The 26,749-nt window shown below is 41.9% G+C and overlaps 3 protein-coding genes across 3 annotated transcripts; 1 reads left to right on the top strand and 2 right to left on the bottom strand.

Moving 5' to 3' along the window:
- Nucleotides 1-616: 616 nt before the first annotated feature.
- LOC120054730 (phytanoyl-CoA hydroxylase-interacting protein) lies at nucleotides 617-3,529 on the top strand. Its single transcript, XM_039002288.1, has 4 exons — nucleotides 617-784; nucleotides 2,451-2,625; nucleotides 2,778-2,895; nucleotides 2,986-3,529. Exons 1-4 carry the CDS (start codon nucleotides 617-619, stop codon nucleotides 3,527-3,529), a joined length of 1,005 nt encoding a protein of 334 aa, XP_038858216.1.
- An 11,675-nt stretch (nucleotides 3,530-15,204) lies between these two features.
- Nucleotides 15,205-17,942, bottom strand: LOC120054736 (DNA replication complex GINS protein SLD5-like). The gene is made up of 8 exons (XM_039002303.1): nucleotides 17,694-17,942; nucleotides 17,449-17,535; nucleotides 17,224-17,337; nucleotides 17,021-17,118; nucleotides 16,784-16,872; nucleotides 16,547-16,637; nucleotides 16,109-16,213; nucleotides 15,205-15,727 (listed from the first exon to the last, which is right to left on the bottom strand). The coding sequence occupies exons 1-7, from the start codon at nucleotides 17,784-17,786 to the stop codon at nucleotides 16,117-16,119; spliced, it is 669 nt and encodes a 222-aa protein (XP_038858231.1). The 5' UTR covers nucleotides 17,787-17,942; the 3' UTR covers nucleotides 15,205-15,727; nucleotides 16,109-16,116.
- Nucleotides 17,943-18,269: 327 nt separating this feature from the next.
- LOC120051196 (AT-rich interactive domain-containing protein 5A-like) lies at nucleotides 18,270-26,223 on the bottom strand. The gene is made up of 7 exons (XM_038997928.1): nucleotides 26,217-26,223; nucleotides 24,767-24,849; nucleotides 21,443-21,608; nucleotides 21,177-21,229; nucleotides 20,203-20,300; nucleotides 19,965-20,118; nucleotides 18,270-19,820 (listed from the first exon to the last, which is right to left on the bottom strand). Exons 1-7 carry the CDS (start codon nucleotides 26,221-26,223, stop codon nucleotides 18,597-18,599), a joined length of 1,785 nt encoding a protein of 594 aa, XP_038853856.1. The 3' UTR covers nucleotides 18,270-18,596.
- Nucleotides 26,224-26,749: the final 526 nt, after the last annotated feature.

A 26,749-nucleotide genomic window follows, 5' to 3' on the forward strand; every position in this document is an offset into this window, starting at 1 on the left:
TAACTAATACAACAGTCGATACAGCCAAGCTGTGTGACATCTTGTTTCATCCATTAGTACTAAAAGTCACAATGTTGCCAGTCCTGTACCCAGAGGTATTTACTATACAGGCACTTGTCTATGGCGTATCCTCCCCTTGGTGATCAAGCAAAGAAAAAGGCAAATGTTTTCATTTGGACAAGGTTGTCTAAGTAAGAGAAACCACTGCACTGCCCCTTGTGCCATATCATTCATTTGAATGATATGTATGATGTGCAATGAATAGATTGTTTTTTAGATCGAAATGCCAAATAAATATGGGTGATTTTTAAGGTTTCGGCAAAAGTGCAGTGAATAGTGCCACTTTTTAGGATGTCAATATAAATTAATGTATTTATGGTTGTTTGTAATTTTGTCTTGCCTTTTAATCATTATGTGTGTTATTGTTTTTACCACCGAGGACCACTTTGGAAACAAGCGATTTAATTAAAACTTTTAAGTGATATCCTCTGGGTCCACATTGTACATTTTGTTGTATATGTCTGTTACCCCAAATAAAAAGAAAAAAAGAAAAAAAAATCAAATCTGATCCCATCATATGACCCTCCTTTCTCTTCTTGTTCAGCAGCTAACAACAATGGAGACAGCCCTTTCCACCCCTAATAATATCCAGATATGTGAGGTGACCTGCGATTCCTTCCGCATCGCCTGGGACATGACCCCTGAGGATACTGCCAGGGCCACACACTTCTTCATAGACCTGAGCCGCAAAGAGGGCGGGGATCCCAACCGCTTCAAACACAGGGTGTGTCTGACAGACTGTCACTGCTTTTCCCCCTCATAAACCTCCCCAGGCCCCCCAGGCTTCCCCCTTGACTCAATGACTATTACTCTTTCCACCGATAGTGACTCTGACTCCCACTGTCTAGATCCATGTTCTTTACTTCTCATCACAGGAGGCTGGGGAGAACGGCTCATAATAATGGCTGGAATGGAGTGAATGGAATGGTATCAAACACATGGTAACCATGTGTGTGATGTTTTTGTTACCATTCACGCCGTTCAAGCCATTACTATGAGCCTGTCCTCCCCAATTAAGGTGCCACCAACCGCTTGTGTTCTAATCCCTCCATGTCCTGGTCTCCAATAATAGACATTTCACTGCAACGTGATGTAATATGTTTTGATATAACCCAAGATAGCCTAGCATGAGACAGTGTCTATGCAGAACAATAGATAAAAGCCTGGTAATGAGTGTATCTGACTCTGCAGCAGTTACAACCCAGAGAGCAGTGGTAGTGCCCTTTCTCCTCTACTGGAAGTGATTTAATGAGAATCTTGTGCTGCAAAATAGCTTTGGGCAAGTGACTCATGGGCACATTCGTTTCCTTTTGAATGGCCAAAAACGGACAAAGCCTAAAAACTACAGCTCTGTTCTCTTTACTATGAACTGTGATTTTATTCCAGACCAGTCACTGAACTGATTTTCTGTATACTACCCATTTGTTTCTTCATTTTCTTTCTCTCAGCATCATGTTGTGAGTCCAAAAATATAGACCTAGCTAATTGCAATCAGTATTTGAAATACAAGAACGATTGAAATAGAAAATGACGTGGCCATTTGTTATTTACAATGGGATCCTTCCAAACAGACTGAAATGATGCACTATAACATTTACTCTTTAGTCATTTAGCAGACGCTCTTATCCAGAGTGACTTACAGTAGTGAGAGCATACATTTTAATACTTTTTTCGTACTGGTCCCCCGTGGGAATCGAACCCACAACCCTGGCACCATACTCTACCAACTGAGCTACATAGGACGACAACAGATTCAATCTGCTACTAAAACCGAATCAATCTGTGTACTGTTAGGCTATTACTTGAGGCTAGCTCTTATCGTAATACCCATGAAATAGAAAGTTATGACAGAGGGAGAATTTGAATGATTGAAATGAAAGATGGTATGCTCAGTCATTCCTGATGGGTGTTTCTGAGCCTTTCTTACATCAACCCTACTCTATCCACACATTAGATACTTGAATACCTACTTTGGTACAGTTCTCTATTTAATATAACATTCCAATGCCTTTACAAAAGCCCCTGACTTATGTTGTACAGAGCTGTTCAGGGTTGGAAGTGTGTTTCTATCACTGGGAAATCAAAGCAACACAAACAAACTTGCACCAGGGTGGTTGCCATGGTTATGTGGGCCCTGTGAGCTTGTTTTAATTAGCTGTGCTTCTTAGAGGCCCTGGCCAAAACAAAGCCACTCATTTGGTTAGATATACAGTAGCTTAACTAGACCAGTTTGTACCAGAATATGCTAAAGAAATGTATAATCCATGAGTGTGTTTACATAAAACATTTAGACCTACTGCCAATCCTATTTTTACCTATGAAACGCTGTATTCTAGTAATTCAACTGATGAGTCACTTGAATTAACATGTATCCCTGTTTCACCCATCAGGATGTGCCCACCAAACTGGTGGCCAAGGCAGTGCCTTTACCCATGGCAGTGAGAGGTCATTGGTTCCTGAGCCCACGGACAGAGTACTGTGTTGCTGTGCAGACTGCAGTGAGACAGGCAGACGGAGAGTACCTGGTGTCTGACTGGAGCCAGGTGGTCGAGTTCTGCACAGGGGGTATGTCATAGAAGTACATCGATTTCTATAGCAGGACATTTACCAATGTAATGCAGGCCTTATGACCTGCTGTAGAGTATTGATTCAATTGAATATGCTTACAAAGGACTTGAACCAGGAACTTCATAACTGACTGTTTTTGTATGAAACAGATTATGCCATGGACCACCTCAAACAGCTCCTTGGTAAAGCACAGGGTTCTGCTGGAAGATTGCTGCGGTTCTCTGTGTTCTATCGCAACCAGCACCCTGACTACTTCCACTATGTCAGGTCAGTACTATACCATACTCTGTAAATACACACACGTATAGGGATGCACTTGTGAAGTTCAATAACAAAATGTTTCTCCTTTTCTGTTAGAACTGAGTGTGGGGGGCTGATACGCCCAGCTCTGAAAGACAATAGTGGAAGTCACGGCTCCCCTATCAACAGCAAACTGCAGGGAGTCTTCCTCAGTTGCAACACTGAGTTTGACACAGGTCTTCCTCCAAACGACTCCCCCTACGGCCCCCTGCGTTTCCAGATCCCGGCCGGGAACCTGCTGAATCCCAACACCAATCTTTACTTTGCTGACTTCTACTGTATGTACACAGCCTATCACTACGTGGTGTTGGTACTGGCCCCTTCTGGCTCAGAGGGGGATAACTTCTGCCGTAGTAGTCTCCCCCTGCTGGACCTGACTGCCAACCCCTTCCTGACATACATCCCCCCCCAGAGGCAGGGTGAAGACCCCCTGTTCTGCCACGCCAGTGATGTCATCCTGGAAGTGCTCTACACAGAGCCGCTGTATCTGGAGCAGGGCAGTGTGCTGGAGATCAGTGGCCACCACCAGATGAGCCAGACCACGGCCAACGCCAAGAAGGACCCCAGCTGCAAGGTGTGCAACATCAGTGTGGGCCGCTGAGAGAACTGACTGGACTGACAGGGTTTAGAGAACAGTGAGGATGTATATCGCCATCGTTGCAACAACAACAAAAATAACTTGAAAAATGGGCTGAGTGATTTAATCCATCTAGTAGTGTAAGGGACAGTAACACAACTGGGACAGCCCATCTCTTGGGGTATGTGCATGCTGCTTCTCCCATCCCTCCCCGTCACTACTAGAATTGCAAATCTCCATGTATCATCAATCATCACATGTAAATGTGTCTTTAGGACAAGTGGACTAAAAGGGCCATCTGTATTAGCTCCTCCACTGCTGGAGAAAGCTGAGATGTACACGTTGTATTTGTCAAATAACATTACGTAAGATATACATTTCTGTCTTCTCCTTACAGTACCTGTTGGTCTTAGAGGATTCCAAGATGTCTTATGCCTAAAAACACACTGTCAATTTCATTTCTATTTGAAAACTTTCAAACATGATGTTATTCCGTTAAATCTCATGATAAGTGAATAATAAAGATTTGAATTGACTGTAGGATGTCATTTGGTAAACCAATGCCCTCAACGAATGTGTCATGATTCCTGTGAAAGTCACACAGTGGCTGTGAATCATGTACACAGGGACCCATTCTCAGTGGTCAGGATGTCCAGTCACAGCTTGCCTCTGTCATCTTTCCTTTTGTCTTTTAGTCGATAAGTAATGATATGTCTCTGGCTGTCGAGATCAATGGAAGCATAATTCAATAGAAACAATGCCTGCTCCCTATAGTGTCTGATAACAGGCTTTAGTCATGTGGGCACCAGAGAACACAATACTGGGATAAGATTAGCTCACACTCACTCTCCTTTGAGGGATCTACACTGAACAAAAATATAGACACAACATGCAACAATTTCAACGATTTTACTGAGTTACAGTTCATACAAGAAAATCAGTCAACTGAAATAAATTCATTAGGCCCTAATCTATGGATTTCACATGACTGGGCAGGGGCGCAGCCATGGGCATAGGCCCACCCACTTGGGAGACTGGCCTACCTACTGGGGAGCAAGGCCCAGCCAATCAGAATGAGTTTTTCCCCACAAAAGGGCTTTATTACAGATATAAATATTCCTCACGTTTCATCAGCTGTCAGGGTGGCTGGTCTCAGACGATCCCACCGGTGAAGAAGCAGGATGTTTAGGTCCTGTGCTGGCGTTCTGAGGTTGATTGGACGTAATGCCAAATTCTCTAAAATGACTTTGGAGGTGGTTTATGGTAGAGAAATTAACATTTAATTCTCTGGCAACAGCTCTGGTGGACATTCCTGCAGTCAGCATACCAATTGCACACTCCCTGAAAACTTGAGACACCTGTGGCACTGTGTTGTGTGACAAAACTGCACATTTTAGAGTGGCCTTTTATTGTCCCCAGCACAAGGTGCACCTGTGTAATAATGATCACGCTGTTTAATCAGCTTCTTGACATGCCACACCTGTCAGGTGGATGGATTATCTTGGCAAAGGAGAAATGCTCACTAACAGGGATGTAAACTAATTTCTGAGATCCCATATTTCCCTTCATGAAACATGGGACCAACACTTTACATGTTGCATTTATATTTTTGTTCGATATAATTTTTTTACTTCAGTATTCCATGATGTACTCAGGATATCAAACATTTCTGGGATATCCTGTCTACAGCAGTCACATGGACACTGAAATTAGCAGTCAGACAACCGTAAGTAAGTGTTTATGAGGCACTATTTCTTGGTTAAAACCTGGCAGTTACTCAACACTGTTACTCAACACTTGGTCAGAGAGGAAGTGCACTGCACACTGACAGAAGTATAGAAGACTGTAGAGAATCTCAGGCTTTCCCTCCAGCCATATTGTAAATATTACAAATAATTTTAGCTTTCGGTGAGCATGTTTGAAACTGAATAACCAGACCCATCTACAATTTCCTAGTGACTATTCTATCCTAATGACTCTTCTTCCAGAATGCAATTTACAGAGCAAGCAGTGCAAGCAATGAAAAATATGAAAAACAGAACAATAGTTTACTTTAGCTGATAATAAAAGGTCTTTCACATTTTAGCATATTACAGTTCACCTCAGATGAACTTAGTAAAGATGAGGGTCTAAGCATAAAATGTTACGGTGAAGTTCAGTGTAGCCTAATGCAGTCTTTCTGTTGTCTAGATTATGCCCCACAATGTGCCTCAGGCTTGTCAAAGACAAACATGCTGTAGTTCTGTCCATTGCTATTGTCCCAGAATGGGGTGCTGTACTCATCAGGTAGATAAAACAAAGAATTTGATCTTCTCATCGAGCATGGGCAGGGTGATGTCAAATTCAAAGAGGTCTGTGTCAGGTCCACCATAGCGCTCCTTCAGGAAAGCACAGGGCACGTCTTGTTGGCTGTGCTAAGAGTCAAAGGTGATGCGGATTCACACAGCCTTCTGGAAGCTCTGGTTCTTCACACTGCAGTTCCCCAGGAGAACCATGCCCTCCCTCAGCCTGGCACGGAAACACTGGAAGTCTGCAGAGGGCTGTGGGAAGCCCAGTCGCAGCCTGCTCTCCTCAATAGATTTGCTGACAGTGCAGCTAGAACCACCTTGTCGTGTTGCGCCGCCTCTCTGGGCGTGATGACAGTGGGTACATCCACTCCACCATTTAATAGAATATGTTGGCTGCTGTTAGGGACAACCCTTAGAGTCAGTGAAAATCACATGCTTTCTCTTAGCCTTGACTTCATCCTCACCACTCCCATTCAGAGGCACAGGTCTGTCTGGGGTGAGTGCTGTAGGTCTTAGCCTGCTCTGGGAGAGCTGCTCTGGCACGGGGGTTCTGATGCAGGGTCTCAAGTGCTTCAGAGAGGAAGCACAGAACAGCTGGCACAGTGGTGGACACTGGCTCCAGCACAGCCTTACGGCCATGACCAGAGGACCCAACATGTGTAATACCCTTTGAAGGATAAAGATGAAGGTCATAAAGCAAAGAACAATCTTCTACAGCTTACTGATAAATCATATGCATCATGATCATATAGCCGTTCATACACTGTACAGGCCATCATCTGTTGTTTGGGGATATCTTCTGTAGTAAGAAGACCATAAAGGCATAGACTTCAGCTTGAATGACACTCTAGAAAATAGGGTAAACACTGCATTGAGTCTCAGAGATACATAGCCTAAGACATTGATCTGCATGGACATATCGGTTCTAGTATTTGCTAACATATACAGTATGTCAAGACTACAATGCAATTAGAATTTTTTTTTATGGAACAGCCTTGGACCTCTATATGGTGAGTTACAACAAGACTTGTTTCTCTATCAAAAGAACATTTGACCAGTAATTGCAACAGTCAACTTAAAAACACTAACTTAGTTTATTCAAAAAAGTTGAAATCATCCTGTTGTTATCTTTTCCTTCTCTCTTTACTGGTGCTGAACTAGTACGCACCTAGTATCAGTAGTGTCTGCGTTATATACCTCCTTAATCATCATGCCATCTGGTGTATCCCGCCTTCCCTACTCTCATGACCAATGAGGTTAACCTTACTCATCATTCTTAGCCAATAGTGATGGGTTTTATGACACATTTTCTTCCTCATTCCATAGGTAGCCTACAATTTCTACATGGTAGCACTCTAAGCCTGTCAATAACGGACACGTTTTATTTTGTGGGAGGAGTTACTTAATTTGGTCCTTACTACTATTCATAACACTGGATGTTATTAACACCAATCACCATTTCTACTCAGATCTAAATTGGAACAAGTCATAGGAGTCATTACTCAGCCCAAAACCTAACAATAAAAACACATAAAAGCATACAAATACAAAAATGGTCAAGCACAGACTATGAGTCATGAATAAAAGTCAGTTGGTTATATGAGGCTGCAGAGAGATATTGATTGTTGCTGATGGGGTGTTGAAGCTCGAGCAGCTTTCAGAAATTCAAACCTTCACTGATATTGTGGAAACAATTCCAATAATCCTGGCCTCTACTCCTGGCCATGGCGATCGACCCGTGGTTCCACCAAGACCTGTGCCAGTGGGCCCAGGTCCAAGCTTTCTTCTGCCAGTGAACTCTCCAGACTAACTCTCCCCCCAGTCCCTCCTCCTCTAGGATGCCTGTAGTCAGCAGGGACCTGCTGAGACATATGTCACATAACACTTTCCACACCTGACTTTCAGAATATATTTACATGTCAAAGAAAACTAGGTCACCTACAGTTTCTCTGTTCAACAGACAACAATATGTTGAAGAGATAACATTGTATGGTTTTCTAATTTACTGCACATTCATAACATACCAGTGTTCTACTATCCACAGGGTACAGTTCTAGATCTGTTATTGACTGGGAAACAAAGTATGAATGCATATGCTATCAGTGGTGAACTACACTGGGGTGTACAAAACATTAGGAACACCTGCTCTTTCCATGACATAGACTGAACAGGTAAATCCAGGTGAAAGCTATGATCCCTTATTGATGTCACCTGTTGAATCCTCTTCAATCAGTGTAGATGAAGGGGAGGATCAGGTTAAAGAAGGATTTGTATGCCTTGAGACATTGTTTATCATTCAGAGTGTAAATGGGCAAGACAAAAGGCTTAAGAACTGCAACGCTGCTGGGTTTTTCCACGCTCAACAGTTTCCCGTGTCACAAATGGTCCACCACCCAAAGGGCATCCAGCCAACTTGACACAACTGTGGGAAGAATTGGAGTCCACATGGGCCAGCTTTCGACACCTTGTAGAGTCCATGCCTCGAAGAATTGAGGCTGTTCTAAGAGAAAAAGGGAGTGCAACTCAATATTAGGATGTTGTTTCTAATGTTTTGTACTCTGTGTATAGTGCAACTACACTGCACTATAAGGATGATTGAATGTTAAAGGAGATGTGTATAGGCTAAACTTTCTCCCAATCGTCTATTCCTGGTTCTCCCAATTACATGAAAGAAAAATACAATAAGCATGAAAAATATCCTATGCTAAAACGCCTTAAATAACAATGCAATTACCACACTTATGTCTCAAAGAAATGCTGGAGAACACCCCATTTCCTTGGGCCGTACCTGGACTTAGACCCAGTGATGTAGTAGTGCCTGGAGAAGTGAGTATACTCTAATTTTGCTAAAAATGTCCGGTGAAAGAGAGGCCTAGCACAGAGCCTGTCTCACCTCTCTGAGGAGGTTCCCATTGCTTGAAAGGCAGCCACAGTGTGTCCTTTATTTAAAAGGGGGAGATCAAGCTGATCCTAACTGTTATAAGGCCAAATTCTATTTTGCCCTGTTTATCAAAAGTGTTGGAAAACTTGACAATAATCAACTGACTGGCTTTCTTGACGTCTATAGTATTGTCTCTGGTATGCAGTCTGATTTCCACTCAGGTAATGGATGTGGCATTGCAACCTTAAAGGTCCTAAATTATCTCACCATTGCCATTGATTCTAAGCAATGTTGTGCTGCTATTTTTATTGACTTGGCCGAAGATTTTGATATGGTAGAGCGTTCCATTCTTGTGGGCCGGCTAAGGAGTATTGGTGTCTCTGATGGGTCTTTGGTCTGGTTTTCTAACTATCACTCTCAAAGAGTGCAGCGTATAAAATCAGAACATCTGCTGTCTCAGCCACTGCCTGTCACCCATGGAGTACCCCAAGGCTCAATCCTAGGCCCTACGCTCTTCTCAATTTACATCAACAACATAGCTCAGGCAGTAGGAATCTCTCTCATCCATTTATATGCAGATGATAGTCTAATACTCAGCTGGCCCCTTCCCGGATTTTGTGTTAAATGACTACAACAAAGCTTTCTTTGTGTCCAACATGCTTTCTCTGCCCTTAACCTTGTTCTGAACACTTCCAAAACAAAGGTCTTGTGGTCCGGTAAGAAGAATAACCCTCTCCCCACCAGTGTGATTACTACTTCTGCGGGTTTAGAGCTTGAGGTAGTCACCTCATACAAGTACTTGGGAGTATGGCTAGACGGTAAACTGTCATTCTATTCATGCTAAGGTTAATCTAGACTTGGTTTCCTCTATTGTAATCGCTCCTCTTTCACCCCAGCTGCCAAACGAACCCTGAATCAGATGACCATCCTACCCATGCTAGATTGCGGAAATGTAATTTATAGATCGGCAGGTAAGGGTGCTCTAGAGCAGCTGATGTTCTTTACCATTTTGCCATCAGATTTGCCACCAATGCTCCTTATAGGACATCACTGCACTCTATACTCTGTAAACTGGTCATCTCTGTATACCTGTCGCAAGACCCACTTGTTGATGCTTATTTATAAAACCCTCTTAGGCCTCACTCCCCCCTATCTGAGATGCCTACTGCAGCCCTCATCCTCTACATACAACACCCATTCTGCCAGTCACATTGTTAAAGGTCGTCAAAGCACACACATCCCTGGGTCGCTCCTCTTTTCAGTTCGTTTCAGCTAGTTACTGACGCGAGCTGCAAAAAACACTCAAACTGGACAGTTTTATCTCCATCTCTTTATTCAAAGACTCAATCATGGACACACTAACACTTGTGGCTGTGTCTCTACCTTCTTGCCCTTTGTGCTGTTGTCTGTGCCCAATGTTATTTTTACCATGTTTTGTGCTGCTGCCATGTTGTGTTGCTACCGTGTTGTTGTCATGTGTTTTTTTTTATCCCAGTCCCCGTAGGAAGCCTTTTGCCTTTTGGTAGGCCGTCATTCTAAATAAGAATTTGTTCTTAACTGACTTGCCTAGTTAAATAAAATAAATGAAAAAAGGCTCCCAGTGACACAATATGAATGACCTAAAAGCTGTGCTGAGCATTAGGCTAATAAACTCAGCAAAAAAAGAAACGTCCCTTCTTCAGGACCCTGTCTTCCAAAGATTATTTGTAAAAATCCAAATAACTTCACAGATCTTCATTGTAAAGGGTTTAAACACGGTTTCCCATGCTTGTTCAATGAACCATGAACAATTAATGAACATGAACCTGTGGAACCGTCGTTAAGACACTAACAGCTTAGACGGTAGGCAAATAAGGTCACAGTTATGAAAACTTAGGACACTAAAGAGGCCTTTCTACTGACTCTGAAAAACACCAAAAGAAAGATTCCCAGGGTCCCTGCTCATCTGCGTGAATGTTCCTTAGGCATGCTGCAAGGAGGCATGAGGACTGCAGATGTAGCCAGGGCAATAAATTGCAATGTCCGTACTGTGAGAAGCCTAAGACAGCGCTACAGTGAGACAGGACGGACAGCTGATCGCCCTCGCAGTGGCAGACCACGTGTAACAACACTTGCACAGGATCGGTACATCCAAACATCACACCTGTGGGACAGGATGGCAACAACAACTACCCGAGTTACACCAGGAACGCACAATCCCTCCATCAGTGCTCAGACTGCAATAGGCTGAGACAGACTGGACTGAGGGCTTGTAGGTCTGTTGTAAGGCAGGTCCTCACCAGACATCACGTTGCCTATGGGCACAAACCCACCGTCGCTGGACCAGACAGGACTGGCAAAAAGTGCTCTTCACTGACGAGTCGTGGTTTTGTCTCACCAGAGGTGATGATCGGATTCGCATTTATCGTCGAAGGAATGAGCGTTACACAACGAGGCCTGTACTCTGGAGCGCGATCGATTTGGAGGTGGAGGGTCCATCATGGTCTGGGGTGTGTCACAGTATCATCGGACTGAGCTTGTTGTCATTGCAGGCAATCTCAACGCTGTGCGTTACAGGGAAGACATCCTCCTCCCTCATGTGGTACCCTTCCTGCAGGCTCATCCTGACATGACCCTCCAGCATGACAATGCCACCAGCCATACTGCTCGTTCTGTGCGTGATTTCCTGCAAGACAGGAATGTCAGTGTTCTGCCATTGCCAGCGAAGAGCCCGGATCTCAATCCCATTGACCACTTCTGGGACCTGTTGGATCGGCGGGTGAGAGCTAGGGCCATTCACCCCCAGAAATGTCCAGGAACTTGCAGGTGCCTTGGTGGAAGTGTGGGGTAACATCTCACAGCAAGAACTGGCAAATCTGGTGCAGTCCATGAGGAGGATATGCACGGCAGTACTTAATGCAGCTGGTGGCCACACCAGATACTGACTGTTACTTTAGATTTTGATCCCCCCATTTGTTCAGGGACACATTATTCCATTTCTGTTAGTCACGTCTGTGGAACTTGTTCAGTTTGTTTCTCAGTTGTTGAATCTTATGTTCCTACAAATATTTACACATGTTAAGTTTGCTGAAAATAAACGCAGTCGACAATGAGGACTTTTCTTCTTTTGCTGAGTTTAGTAGGTCTACTATTGAAACAGATAAATAAGGCTGTCAACTGGGTCAGAAATTCACAAGTTTGATTTGTTCCTTTTTTTACCTCAGGTTTTTGCTCTTTAAGTCATACTTTGTTAATAGTACAGCAACAAAATTGGATGTTGTAAGTCCATAATAATGCTTAAACCACATCAGGAGACCCCTGGAAATTTGTTTTGTGTAGTTAACCTTTAATTAAAGTGCACAGGCACCTAGCACTGTTTAGTTAGAGGTGTTTCTGTAGCACATGAGATGGAGTTTGCAAAACAAATGGCCACTGGATCGATGCAAATAATCATGATATCATTCTGCCAGGTAGACATAGGCTACTTTGTAGCTAGTTAACATTTAATTGAGAAGGTTTTTGGGAAAGCCTTTCCATCTACAGTACCAGAGTATGATTAGGCCTATCATTAGCATTGCTATATTCTTCCTGTTCCTTAATTGTTTGTACCTTGCTACAAACTAGCCTATAGCCAAAATCCCACCATAGAAGCGTGGGGGCAATTATTTTATAAATACTTCCTCATGTGCGTTCTCCTGTTCTATTGGTTCATTCTTTTATTATCTAGCTGTGAAAGGCATTATCCTATTCATATTAGCAACATGATAGTTGTTGCATCTTTAATCCTCCCCTCGCATAAGTGGTGCATATTTTAGAAAGCCGTTTTCCACAAAGCGCATTTTGGAAATTTTGCGCGTAGGCCTTCCCCTCTGTGTGTATTGCTGTGCCTAAAATGTGAAGAAATAATACTTAATAAAAATTAATCTAAACATTCTGATCTGTTCTATCAGCCTTATTCATTGATACAGCATATACCTCCACAACACTACTTTGATACGCATCGTGGGGATTAAGAAATTAGTATAAGCAATGCTCACTGAAAAATAAGTGGGTATATGGCATATACCTGCATATACCCTCCACTACACCACTGCTTAGACCTAACATAGTAAAGGTACATCTGTCTCCCTCCATTTCGTATGACACAAATGTTATGAAATGCAATTCGTACAAAATGTTCCGAATTGCAATATGGTACAAATTTGCAAGTCGCATGATATGTTACGAATAACAATTTGTTGTGGCTAACATTAGCTAGGTGGCTAGTAAAATCAATGAATACATTTTCCCTTCAGGAATCATAACTCATTCCTCATGCCTAGAGGTTCCATAATGTATCAATATAGTATGACACAAAACCCACATGATTTATCACAACGTAGCTATTCATCAAGGAAGTGCTTCTGCCAATATATACTGAACAAAGATATAAACGCAACATGTAAAGTGTTGGTCCATTGTTTCATGAGCTGAAATAAATTACCCTAGAAATTTTCCATATGCACAAAAAGCTTATTTCTCTCAAATGTTGAGATTTTTTTTATTTTATTTTACATCCGTTATTGAGCATTTCTCCTTTGCCAAGATAATCCGTCCACCTAACAGGTTTGGCATATCAAGAAGTTGATTAAACAGCATGATCATTACACAGGTGCACATTGTGCTGGGGACAATAAAAGGCCACTCTAAAATGTCACACAACACAATGCCACAGATGTCTCAAGTTTTGAGGGAGCGCAGGAATGTCCACCAGAGATGTTGCCAGAATACGGAACATTCATTTATCTACCATAAACTGCCTCCAACGTCGTTTTAGAGGATTTGGAAGTCTGTCCAACCGGCCTCATAACCGCAGACCACATGTATGGTGTGGGCAAGCAGTTTGCTGATGTCAACATTGTGAACAGAGTGCCCATGGTTGCGCTGGCATAAGCTACAGACATCGAACACAATTGCATTTTATTGATGGAAATTTGAACGCACAGATACCGTGACGAGATCCTGAGGTCCATTGTCATGCCATTCATCCGCTGCCATCACGTTTCAGCATGATAATGCACGGCCCCATGACGCAAGTCAATCAATCATTTAAATGTATTTATAAAGCCCTTTTTTCATCAGCTGATGTCACAAAGTGCTGTACAGAAACCCAGCCTGAAACCCCAAACAGCCAGCAATGCAGATGTAGAAGCACATATCTGTTCACAATTCCTAAAACCTGAAAATGCCCCAGATCTTCCATGGCCTGCAAACGCACCAGACATGTCACTCATTGAGCATGTTTGGTATGCTCTGGATCGACGTGTACGATAGCATGTTCCAGTTCACGCCAATTTCCAGCAATTTCACACAGCCATTGAAGATGAGTGGGACAACATTCCACGGGCCACAATCAACAGCCAGATAACTCTATGCGAAAATGTTGCGCTGCATGAGGCACAGGGTGGTCACACAAGATACTGACAAGATTTCTGATCCAACACATTCATATCTGTATTCCCAGTCATGTAAAATCCATAGATTAGGACCTAATGAATGTATTTCAATTGACTGATTTCCTTTATATGAAAAGGAAAATCTTTGACATTGTTACATGTTGCGTTTTATATATTTGTTCAGTATATTTTTGTTCAGTATATTAACACAACTGCACAGATCAGGTTTCCAGATGAGATGCTGTGGCAGGTACTACGTCATGTAGCTAAATGTCTCAAAGACCATGAGCTCACTGATATGGCAAGTGTGTGTGTGTGTGCGAGCACTTGTTTCAGCTGTTAAACTTGGTAAGCCAAGTGTAAGCCATCCTATCATTATTATGATCGAATCATTCAGACCATGCCATAACCATTCTCGCCAGCTATGGCATATAGTAAGGTGAATAGTTAAACTATGGATGTGATGTACAGCTATCACTTTTGAATTGCTTACAGAGAAAAGCAAAGTGATGCAGCAAATTTTCCCACCAAAATGAACGCACTCTCTCGGTACACAGTATGACTCAATGACCTAGTTATTTAGAAGAGGATGAGCTGCAATTCCCCATACTGTGACGCTGATGCAATTACTACCCAGGGTTGTTTGTTTTCAACGAGCCATAAAGAACCAACCCTGACCTGACATTGACTCAACCGGATGTAGCCTAATAAGGGAAAGAACCATGACTCCTAAAACAGGGGCTATGTCTTGCATCAAGTACAGTTCTCATTCACAAGCCCTTCATGATCAGCAACAATGGCAACTTATGATTCAACATTCTACCATCATAATTGGTTAAACTATAAAAATGTATGTCTTATCATGAATGGTCACTATGTTTTTACTGATGTACTTGAAAAGAAAGGAGGTATTCTGGGGGGGGGGGGGGGGTCGTTGGATGTGTGTAAAAGTAATACATGTAATGATGCAGACATGCTCCTGAACAGCTGGTGTCTTTGTGGACCATTGGTGCACAGTTTATGGCTGATTAACCATAACTTAACTAACCATAACTAGGGGCAATGTGGGACAAGGTCCTATTTCTTAGACTTAAATACCATGGTGTCAAAAATATTAATACCAGTCTTTAAACAAATCTACAGATTTATTCTATTGGTATCAACAATTGATATGGTTTACAAACCCAGAATTTAAATCATATATGGCCAAGGCAGCAACAGCATGCAAAATACAAATGTATGCTTGGCAATGGCATGCATGTACCCCTCAACCTTTTTACATACATGTAGACACCATGAAGTGCCATTCATGTATTCCTGTGTCATCCTCACACCAAAAGTATCTCACTTATAGCCTAAGTGATCCAATGATTATCATTACAATTATAAGCAGGCTTCATGTGAGAGATGTGTCCTCAGGTACGCAACATTTCAACAAGTCAGTAATATATTTGCAGACATTCTAGTTAATGCCCCGCTCTTGACGAGTTGGTAGTCCACAAATAATGTCCATATCACCTTCCTCAATGTACTGCAATCAGTGTAGTTAATGTTCAATGAAGGGAGTCAGTGTTCCTCCGGTCATCCACCATCACAGTTGGAGACTAATAACCTCATCTGAACCAAGGACAGGAGGCTCCTAAAACATAGCCCAAATAGAGGAAGTATATGTTATTACAGAGACCGATCTGTGCAAACGTGTTAACATAATACCCGGCCTAAGTGACGATTTTCTTGCAGTTCACTGGCAAATTGCCTCATTGTTGAACATGTAATATGCTGTTCAAGCAAACATTCTAAGAGAGAATTTCCAGCTTAGTTAGTTCCCAAGAGACCATGTTTGGGGCAAAAAGTGATGGCAAAAAAAAAAAAAATGATGACAGTACAAAACAGTCTATTATGAAAGATTTGGATTTGAATAATGCACACTTCAACATATTCAAAAACATAGTATGGATTAGTGTGTGTATGTCATATATAAAGATATGAGGGAAATCAGTGTGGCCTATAAATTGAGTACCTTGACAGTTAAATTAGCTGTACTGCTCCACTTGAAACCAGGGGTGCTATAGCGCGATACCGCATCAGATGCTGAGAATCCACATCAAGATCCACAACATACTCTCTGAAAGAAAATATTGGACCAGAAAATTCAATGGAGTTCTTAGCAAACGACCGGGCATTTCAATCAATAAGAATACAGTGTCCGTGGAGTAAGCTTGTATGATATTCTTGAGGATAGTAACAGTCAATAAAAAAAATGTTATATACAGACACATGCTGCCACCTTCTGGATCTACAGAATACTGCAAAATAACTTCCAATGTGCTCCTCTTCACAACAGTAATCAAGAAAACTTCTATTCTTGACACATTATCATCAAAGTGAGATAGGTAGTAAGCCTATTCTAAGCTGTAGCACCAATCAATCAGTCCAATGATCATATGTGATACTGTACCTCTGGTCATCTGTCTCAGGTTCCACCAAGATGTTTTCCTGTCTCTCCCTCACACGTAGGAACACAAAGGAGTCCAGACAGGGCTCTGGTACTGGGAACATTTCATTTTTCATTGAAGTTAATCACGTGACAAGAGAATACAATGCTTCCATCCATGAACATTATGCCACTGATAGTTTTTACAAGCAGTCATTTGAATATTGGAATAGCTCATCTAAACATCTTGCCAGGACTCACCTGCTTTCAGCATATCCACTGTCTGTAGATTGGGGGGCATGTGTTTCAGAGCGACAGCCTTCAGATAGGTCTCTGTGTTGGCCAGATATCTAAATGGAAGAGAGGGAATACATCACTAATGTTGCAAACATATTATTATAATAATATAAGTAAATATGACATCCAAACAACTCAATGACCTTCCTCCAGGGATGGTCATTGTAACTGCAAACCGCAACACGTCACCATAACACGCACTCTTTGGCGAAAGCAAACTCCTCTGGAGACAGGAACGAAGGATCTCCCTCCACTCGAGACTTCTCTTTCTCCAACACATGTGGGAAAAACTTCTCAATCTACACAGGCAACAGAGGACCAGAGAGAAAGGTGTCAGTCTGAGCACTGATTTATAGTCCCTCTCACTAGAAGATCATATCATGCTGGGTTGTTGTTGGCATTACCTTTTGGAGGCGAGAGCGGAGGTAGCTGCTGAGGACAAAGCGGATCCTGTCAATCTCCATGCGGTGGACACTTGCCTTCACATCACCCCTCCTAACCCGCTGCAGGTTGGCCTCCTGTCAATGGAGACAACACAACATAGAAGTCCTGTTATTACTGGTACCTCACTGCTTACTGAGACAGCTGCTGCACCCCTCAGTTACTTGAGGAACCCCACCACCATTTACCATGTGAGTCAGCTGCTCCATCACACACTCTCCCATCTCTGACTTGTTCTCCAGAAGCTCAGGAGAGAACTTCTCATTCAGCCAGGCCTGGGTGACAGAGGAATACACAAAGTCCACTTTACATAGAGGAGCAGCAGTGCTAAATACGTGTTTTTGTTTTGACAGGATCCGTGCATTGCAAAACGTATCGGTCTGGCTACAGTATTTTAGTGAACATGGCTAATTAGCTAGCTCGCTAACGTTACCTCTTCCAGTTTCCCAATCAGCTCCGCTGGAGTCATCACATCTTCCTGGCCGTCATCTCCCCCGCTGGCATCATCAGACAACGTATCCGACATCCTATACTTGCATAGCCTACACAAAATGTGGTACTCTATTAAACTAGCTACGCAGAGTGTTACTTTTTTACATTATATCTAGACAACACTGTAAATGACATCGACAGCTCATTAACCTCCTCCGACGACACAGGAATCTCACACTTCCGGTTAAAGTTCGCGCCAACCGAAAGCAGTGCGTGATGACGTCTGTGGAGGTTCAAACATGCGCAAAAAATGCGCAGTCAGCGAGGGTAAACAAATGCCTCCATAATCTCTGTCCTAGTGTTTGGTTTACAAAATAATGTTTTATTATTATTTGCAAAAAGGGCATGTGTTTATTGGCATTAATGAAATACAGTGGTCTACTTTCCATGGATTAAGTGCTGCATGTCCCCTCAATTAATTCAAATAAATGTAGAAAATTACAAATGACCATGGTTATTTACTTACCAAAGAATGCAGAATAGGATCAGACAGGAATTATTTTAGATTTTATTCAGAAATAATAAACAATTACATCTGTGTTGTTTCATATATTATTTCCATGTAAAATTATTTTATCATACCATAAAAAAACGTACATAGCAGTAAACCCGAAGGCTATTGTTACAAATACAGAAAGACTTGTCCTTTGTATTAGTGCAATTCTGTCAGTTGCCACAGAGGGGAGCCCATCTCGGGATAATAATCACAACACAACGTTTCTCTGTTGATCACTCACAGAATGCAGCTGTGTTCGAGTCAAGTTTAGAACGAAGCAGGTACTGTCATTATCTCCATTTGACTTGTCACATTGTCTATAAGCTCTGAGAGAGTTAGGCTGGGCTATCACAGCCTAGTTTGAGGATAATGCACACCAGTGATGCTGTATCCAGTATGGGGATTCAACATAGGAATGGAATAGGGATAGGAGTAGAGAGCAGGCTCATAAGGGGAAGCATGGGTGTGTCCCGTTGTGGCATGACGGTACATAGGGTTGATCTGGGACTGAGGCAGTCTGTTGGTGGATAGAAAGAATGGGTGTACAGGTGGCTTCTGTCTAGAGTCTCCCCTTGTCCTGTCATAGGCTGGGACGAGGTAGGACACTGGTATGCTGACATTAGAGTGGAATACAGGTTGTTGCGTTGGAAGTGGCTTGGGCAACATTGTCGTGGACTTCTCCTTTTTCTCTGTCTGATAATGTCGAGGGACCATATGTAGTTTCTTAGTATAGATCAGATCATTATCATGTAACATGGGCCTATTTGGGTTCTGGTGGAATGTGTAACCTGGTCGAAAGGGTATAGGCCGCAAAGGCTCCATAGATTTGGGATAAACTTTAGTGAAACTGGAGGTGGATGGAACCAAGCAAGATCTAACAGTATACGTGCAGGACGTTGGTGGGGATATTTGGTGAGCTGGACGTCTGTTACTCCCATTGCAGACAGGGCTCCATACAGAATTTTTACTCTGACCTTTGATAGAAACTGTGTCACCCGGTAGAGGTCTGACCTGAGGGAAATCTCTTTGTCCTCCAGGGAAGCCAACGTATTTCTTGACATCAGGGCTGCAGCTCTGAGGCTTGTGGACCCCACTGCAGGCAGATATAGGGTTGCTGGAAAAATGAAGAGGTACTTCTGGAACTGGGGGCCTCTCTTCAGTTAGTGCTGGACAGTCCTCAGAGGAGATGGAGTAGGGGGATGGGCTACGGGAAGAGGAGGAGGACGGAGGGAGAGGAGAGCCCTCAGAGGTAGTGCGTGTCCGGCTAGAACGTACCAGCCCTGGGGACTGGGAGCAGTGGATCACAGAGGGCCTGCCCTTACGGTCCTCCTGTCTGGGGCTCTGACAGTCCTGGGACTGACTCAGGCTGGCCTGGGCCATACGCTTCTTCTTCTCCAGAGGGGAGATGATGTCTGAAGCAGCAGACTGGACCTGACCTGGCTGGGATAGGGAGTACGCTGAGGAAGAGAGGTCGTCACTGACGGTAGTCTCATTGTTTGGTGGAGGACGGTCTGGGTGGAGCCTTTCAGCTGGAGTGGTCCATGGAGACGATGGAGTAGAGTGTAGCTGGCCCTGAAATAATACAACATGGAGAGGTCACTTCCAGTCGTACAGTTTGGGGTACAGTAACTGTATGACAATCATAGGCTGGAGTAATAGAAAACAACCAGTGACTTTGTTATGACAATAGTCACGAACAGGTGAAAAGTGAAGTACCTCAGAGTCTGTCTCCTTTTCCAGATGGGGCCTCTTCCTCTTGCCCTCAGACTTGCTTCCCTCGGGGCTCCTCTTGTACTGTTTGCGTGGTTTGCTTGGAGGCAGAGGTTTGTCCTCCTCTCCCCTCAACTGTCTCTCAAAGGGTAAAACAAGCCTGTATTGAACACAAAGAAATTACACAATGAAAACAGGCAGAGATGGAGTGAATTGAAGACAGGTTATCTGGAGCAGTGTTCACCTCTCATAGTGTCTGCGGGTACAGGTAGCAGCGCTGGTGCTGCCTGGGCTGCCCCCCAGCTCATCATACACATTCTTCCACAGCCGTCGTGCTGTCACCTGTTGGAAAACACACCATAGTGAGAAAACACATCCCTCTAAGTCCCTCATCCAGAACCATTATGCATTAATTTGAGGTAAAGTATACGACTGTCTAATCTGTCTTTTTATATTAAGAATATATGGAGGGGGCCTCCCGAGTGGCGCAGCGGTCTAAGGCACTGCATTGCTAGAGGCGTCACCACAACCCGGGTCGGCAGGGATGTACTTGTCCCATCGTGCTCTAGCGACTCCTTGTGGCGGGCCGGGCGCATGCATGCTGACTTCAGTTGTCAGTTGTACGGTGTTTCCTCTGACACATTGGTGCGGCTGGCTTCCGGGTTAAGCGAGCAGTGTATCAAGAAGCAATGTGGCTTGGCGGGTTTGTGTTTCTGAGGACGCATGGCTCTTGACCGTCGCCTCTCCCGAGTCCGTACGGGAGTTGCAGCGAGGGGACAAGACTAACTACCAATTGGATATCACATAATTGGGGAGAAAATGGGGTAATAAGTACCACAAAAAAAGAATAGATTATATGGAGGGAGATGATTGGCCCATTACTAAAATAGAGAACAATGTCTTACTATAGGCTAAGCTCCTGTGAACTGAATTGGCATTTCATAGAAACCCTTCCTCTCTCAGCGCATTGAGTGTGTACACATGCCACAGAGTGGAAACTTCATTCAGCAGTCAGTGTGGACTCTGCTCTTAATGTGGTGGGTATGGTCATGTTTACATCCTGTCAACTAAAGATAAATGTTCCACACAAGAAGCTAAGCTGCATGGTCTCTTTCGCAACATAAAAAAATGTGAGTAGCTGCCACTGCCATCTCTGTGTGATCAACAACCAGGTCAAGTGTAAAAAAATATAGAACTGTACTATATGGGTGTACTCACAGAGTCGTAACTGCCAAGCTTCTCAACAGCTTTGTAGATTTTCCACAGGTTAACTGCGAGCAGAAACCATATGCATTTGAACATTGGGGACATTGCACAGTTCTATAATTAATATTATATTGTATCATTACCTATGAATTTGTCTTAACACATGCATTTACAAACTACCCCAAAGATTGAGGTGATCTGGGGAGCAGGGAAAACGTATCTATATAATAGAGATTGAGTAATAAAGCTATGGCTAAATCCTTTGAACATGGACTCACTCTGCTTAAAGCCCAGGTGTGGTATCCTCTCTATGGGTGTGCCTCTGTCCTTCATGAAACAGTGCAAACTGGCTATGAAGGACCTCTCCTCTGTCTCCATTGGGCTAGACCTGGGAGGCTCCTCACATTCACTGTCTGAGTCAGAAATCTCCATCGCTGCAGAATTCTACGGTAAAGACCATCAGATAGATGTAAATCCAAATTATATGGATGCATACTATTACTGAACATATAAGTCTTCAAAACAGAACTGCAAGAAGAAAATAAACCAATCATACATTAGGAAACTATTTTTTTTTTAAATGATCTCAATGTCTTTTCTTGGGCAACTAGAATTTGAAGTGAAACATTCAGAACATGACAGAGTTGGCTTTACCACTTTCAATAAGTAACCATACATCCTGTATAAAGGGAAACCAACAGACATATGGGGTTTTCGGTCTAGACCTGATTATCAGCCTGGTGACAAGGATGTCTAGTTGAATAACAAATATGAAGATATCGAGCTCTTTATACAGTATGAAAAGGTCTCTTTCCCACCAAAGCCTTTACTCACAAGCCCTTTGTTATACATTTATTTTCCACTGACATGAAAGTGAATGTCATGAATGTAATTTAGAAATTACAAAAGACTGAGTAGCCTAGCAAGTAGTTCACATGATTAGAATATGTTCCATGAGAATGAAAAAAAGAGTGAGGTTAAAATGAAATTGCAATTATCTGTTTGAAATGATCAGTAGAGCTCTTGGTCCAGCATACACAGTAGTTTTCAGAGGCATATTTCAGGATTTGATTATTATGTTGAACTTGGAGCTTACTCTGTAAAAACGTTGTGTAAGCAAACACAAACCAAACACAAACGAGTAGAAAAGGGAAAAGTCACAAAATGCGGTGAATACCAAATGAGAAATGAAACAGTAGAGGCATGCAGAAATAAAGCCCTGAACAGATTACTGTCCTTACATTCAATGCATTCATTGGGATGAGAAGTGTCTATGACACTTCAAACTGGTCAAACTGACACTAAAATTACCAAGGTATAGGAAGCTGATATTCACAAAACTACAGACACCGTGTCATCATAATTTGTACTATAAATATTTGAAAAGTAAAACTATTATTTTTGGCAACAGTCAAAATTCTCAAAGGGACAATGTCTGATTATATCAGTTTTGTGCACAAGCATACAGGTTGAATTTGCACAGAGCTATGGACTGATAGTGTACAAGTTTGATATTTTTTATTACAATTTCTGCTCTCAAATGAGAGCAGAAAATGAAATACTGTATGTCAATACAATATCCCAATCCAAATGACCGAATACAGAGACTATTTTGTTTCTGTGGCGTATGCTGAGCTGTAGGCAACTGTCAAGCAGAGTTTCATATTGAATCAGGTTCCTCTCTGTGGTTACTGGTTCCGAGAAGCAGGACCCAGTAGTGAGTAATAGTGAAGATGTAGGCCCCTATTTGGGATAGCCCTGACTGACTCACAGCTCTATACAGCTGTCCCATAGACACGGTTCCCAGCTATATCACCCTATCTTTTATCAATGGGCCTCCTCCAGCACCATGCAATGTTCTCTCGCTTTCGTCTTCTTCCTGCCTTGACTGGCCAGCTGCTACTCTCTCGCCAGCTCTCTCTCTCTTGCTATGGATACATTTCCATGACTTACGTTGGGTAGTAGGTTATTTTCGAAGTCATTTTAGGACAAGTGCTTTACAAATTTGTAGAATAATCGTTCCACACACAGCCATCTTCACATCTAATCTAATCAATGAGATGAAAGATACAATGCAAAGTTCTTATGAACAAAGCAAAAGCATGTATGACTGGAATATGGATTAGTCATATAGGGCAACATTTCCAGAAAAGCAGAAATAGTATTTTTCTGAAAACTTAATCCATGTGTTGCATATGACTACTGAACAATGTGATGAAACAATTTTTACAGTAAGCAGTACATATTAGAAGATAAGCCTATTGTTTTATTTGTATACCACTGGATGTCATAAGGTGAATGCACCAATTTGTAAGTCGCTCTGGATAAGAGCGTCTGCTAAATGACTTAAATGTAAATGTAAATGTAAATGTAATGTAAATGTATACTATACTGAATAAATGTATCCATGGCTGGACCACAAAACAGAGAGATGTCAGTCAGCTCTACGCGACATAGGTTTCATACAGGAAACGACTGCAGTCCGAGTCATAAAGCCCACCATACAATCATCATAGTTAACCACACGAAAATAAGGCATGAATATCGTTGTGAAAGACTGTCAGTAAACAGCATCTACATTTCCACCACATTCACATTTTGGAAAAGGGCGTAGGAAATGTTGTCGTCAATGTGTCGATAAGACTCTCACTATGATTGTTGGTGGCGTGCCGGGTTGATGCTATCGACAGGCCACTTGTCACCACAGAAACCACTGGGCTTTCATCTCACAGCAATGTCTTGGAAATTTGATGCATCTCTGCACTAACTTTTATTTTCTCATCTTCAATTACCAGAACTGTGTCTAGTGGAACTCCAGTTTCTGTTTGTAGAGAGAAATGTATATTCTTTCACGCTCTATGAGACACCGCCTACTTACTATAACATTAAATAATCACTTTACTGATTACTGATCTGAGGAATAAGATAAAACGATCAGATGTGATATTGCATGGCGCCACTTCCCAATGGGTACAAACGTCAATTCAACATCTATTCCACGTTGGTTCAATGTAATTTCATTGAAATGACGTGGAAACAATGTCTATTCAACCAGTGTGTGCCCTGGGGGTTAGCAATATTATTTCATTGATGATGAGGATTTTCTGAGGAGTGTATGCAACAATGAACATGTGCAAAAAGTAAACATATAAATACACTCCTCAATAACAACTTCAATTAAATGTGTTATTTGTATAATGTAACTCATTCCCTTTTCCATATATTTCTGTTATCATATTGTATGCCCACACATGAAGTCAGACATATCAGAGACATGTAAAGAATATGTACTGTATGTAATGAAGAAGAAACAAACAATTCTTCAGAAAAAATGTATCCCTTTATAGGAGCCTAATACTTGACATGCTAATTTGATGTTTGAAGAAATAGAGAACTGAAAGCAGGGGGAAATGAAACACACAACACAAGAAATTAAGGATGTAAACATACTGGAAGTGAATGTGTTCTTGCAGACGCACATCAAAATTGAACTCTCTCTTTCCAATGTGGATGTAAATTCTAAATTCATGCAGAAAAAGACAGCCAAGTGTCTCAAGCTGCCTGGAGTCAATATGAGTCATATATGACCTGTCCTGTCTTACCTGGTTCAGTGTCCCCTCCACACCTCTGCCCTCCTCCATGACTGGTCTCTGACTGGTGTCTCGCTCCCCTTCAGGATCAAATACTGCCACAAGGCACAGAGAAAAGACAGTCACAACTAGGCCAGAGCACACACCCTCCACTCCATATGGGCAATTTGTTTACCATAAGCAAAGAATGGTGTATGTCCCATGCATCCTCAGTCAGGCCATTTAATCCAGAACAAGATGCAATGAAACCCTACCTATGTGAAAAGCTGATGCTTTGGTTCACCTATGATTGCATTTCCAGTCCTGTGCCAGCAGCAAGAACAAGTATACGTGTGATCTATCACTGAATATTCTGTAAGCTAACACACTCCAGTAACAACGAAAGAAAATGCAGTTTTAATATAAAGCCACATGGTTACAACACCACTTCCTGCTTATGAGTCTAACCGCAGTTATGTGGTACCCTGCCTGATATGAAAGCATTACAACATGTGAATGAAAATGCAAAATGTAATGTAAAAGGCAGTTTTATTTTCAGTATTTAATTTGCATACTTTGACAAGTATGACAATTTGATCATACACCAAACTCAAGGTAATACAAATGATGCCCCCCCCCCCCCCCCAAACACACACACACATCATTTTCAGGCATAACATGTTAAGTGCCTGAGAATAGCCTTAGTACTGATACAAATTTAAAAGACTTAAAGGCTGAAGTTGATAGCAAATGGATCCATGTTCAGCCATGACAACTGAAAGTCAAATGCATTTGTCATTGAACACCCACATTCTAACCTCTTCCTCAAGGAGAGTAGCAGTCTCTTCAATAGCCCACCAAACATAATTGATATCACCTGTCTGCAAACCCAATATACAATTTTCTTTCGAAATCAGCTTGAATCATGCTTTCCATAGAACTTTGAGACCTTGGACTATAACGTTATATCTGAATTTGTCAAAATTTTGTTGCCATAGCCTTGTTCTTTTCAATGTTCTCCACCTATATAGTACTCTAAATACCCAAATTCATGTTGTTATTTTCAAAATAATACAAGACAAAAATTGCTGACACCATTCAAACCAATGAGGGTTCAGAACTTTAAAGCCAATTATCTCAGAATAATCTTTTTGCAGATAGAAATGTATATTCCCAAGCTCTCGACTTCCCTATTTCATTTGTTCAAATATGTACATTAGTCAATGTATAAAGGACATTTTTGGAAGGAAAAGGGACGTTATTGTGGCAGAGTAAATTGTAATTCTGTACACAGAAAATTGAAGTACTTAGTATATCTCATGCAAATTAATCTAGTTTATACTAACCTGCTTAAAGCTAGAATCCTTAATTGAAACAATAACAGTAGTCACTCCATCTACGTTTTGGTAAAAAGCTGTGGGATGGCCTTGGAGAAATGTAGCCACTCAAATTCATAGGCAGAGCTATGGATGCAAGGACTGACCATCCATGATATCAACCTTAGTTTTAATCATGTTTTGGAGGCAATACCGTGTGAGTTTATATTTACATTGTTTACAAACATTGGGGTATAACTTGAATTTTGGGTTCTGTTTCTGATGTGGTACAAAAGTTGAACTAAGATCATGAGCAATTTAGAAGTTTATACTCTTCAAGAATCAATGGGTATATATCATTAATGTATATGTCCAAAAATGGATGTAGAAACTAAGGATTCCAGCTTTAAGTCATGATACATTGCAATTGACCAGTGTTCCAGTTTTATCAGCCCATCAGTTATTTAAATACTTACTTTCTCCAAGCCAGTAATTAGGAATGCTCCTTATATTTCTATATTGGCTTGAAATATGTATGTCAAGTGTTTCTGCTTAGTGGCGAATTACAGTACAAGTCAAAAGTTTGGACACACCTAATCATTCAAGGGGTTTTCTTTATTTTTACTATTTTATACATTGTAGAATAATAGTGAAGACATCAAAACTATGAAATAACACATATGGGAAAAAAGTGTTAAAC

The sequence above is a fragment of the Salvelinus namaycush genome, chromosome 1 (assembly GCF_016432855.1).
Source record: "Salvelinus namaycush isolate Seneca chromosome 1, SaNama_1.0, whole genome shotgun sequence".
Lineage (NCBI taxonomy): Eukaryota > Metazoa > Chordata > Actinopteri > Salmoniformes > Salmonidae > Salvelinus > Salvelinus namaycush.

What these genes read in the sequence shown, in the direction of transcription:
- LOC120054736 (XM_039002303.1), bottom strand. Translation starts at nt 17,786, where the DNA reads ATGTCGGATACGTTGTCTGATGATGCCAGCGGGGGAGATGACGGCCAG. An exon ending in TGGAGCAGCTGACTCACATG is followed by an intron (nt 17,338 to 17,448) that starts GTAAATGGTGGT and finishes CTCCATTGACAG; the next exon opens with GAGGCCAACCTGCAGCGGGT. An exon ending in GAGTTTGCTTTCGCCAAAGA is followed by an intron (nt 16,873 to 17,020) that starts GTGCGTGTTATG and finishes TCTTCCATTTAG; the next exon opens with ATATCTGGCCAACACAGAGA.
- LOC120054730 (XM_039002288.1), top strand. Translation starts at nt 617, where the DNA reads ATGGAGACAGCCCTTTCCACCCCTAATAATATCCAGATATGTGAGGTG. An exon ending in CCAACCGCTTCAAACACAGG is followed by an intron (nt 785 to 2,450) that starts GTGTGTCTGACA and finishes TTCACCCATCAG; the next exon opens with GATGTGCCCACCAAACTGGT. An exon ending in GACTACTTCCACTATGTCAG is followed by an intron (nt 2,896 to 2,985) that starts GTCAGTACTATA and finishes CTTTTCTGTTAG; the next exon opens with AACTGAGTGTGGGGGGCTGA.
- LOC120051196 (XM_038997928.1), bottom strand. An exon ending in AGCTTGGCAGTTACGACTCT is followed by an intron (nt 20,301 to 21,176) that starts GTGAGTACACCC and finishes GTTTTCCAACAG; the next exon opens with GTGACAGCACGACGGCTGTG. An exon ending in ACCCGCAGACACTATGAGAG is followed by an intron (nt 20,119 to 20,202) that starts GTGAACACTGCT and finishes TGTTCAATACAG; the next exon opens with GCTTGTTTTACCCTTTGAGA.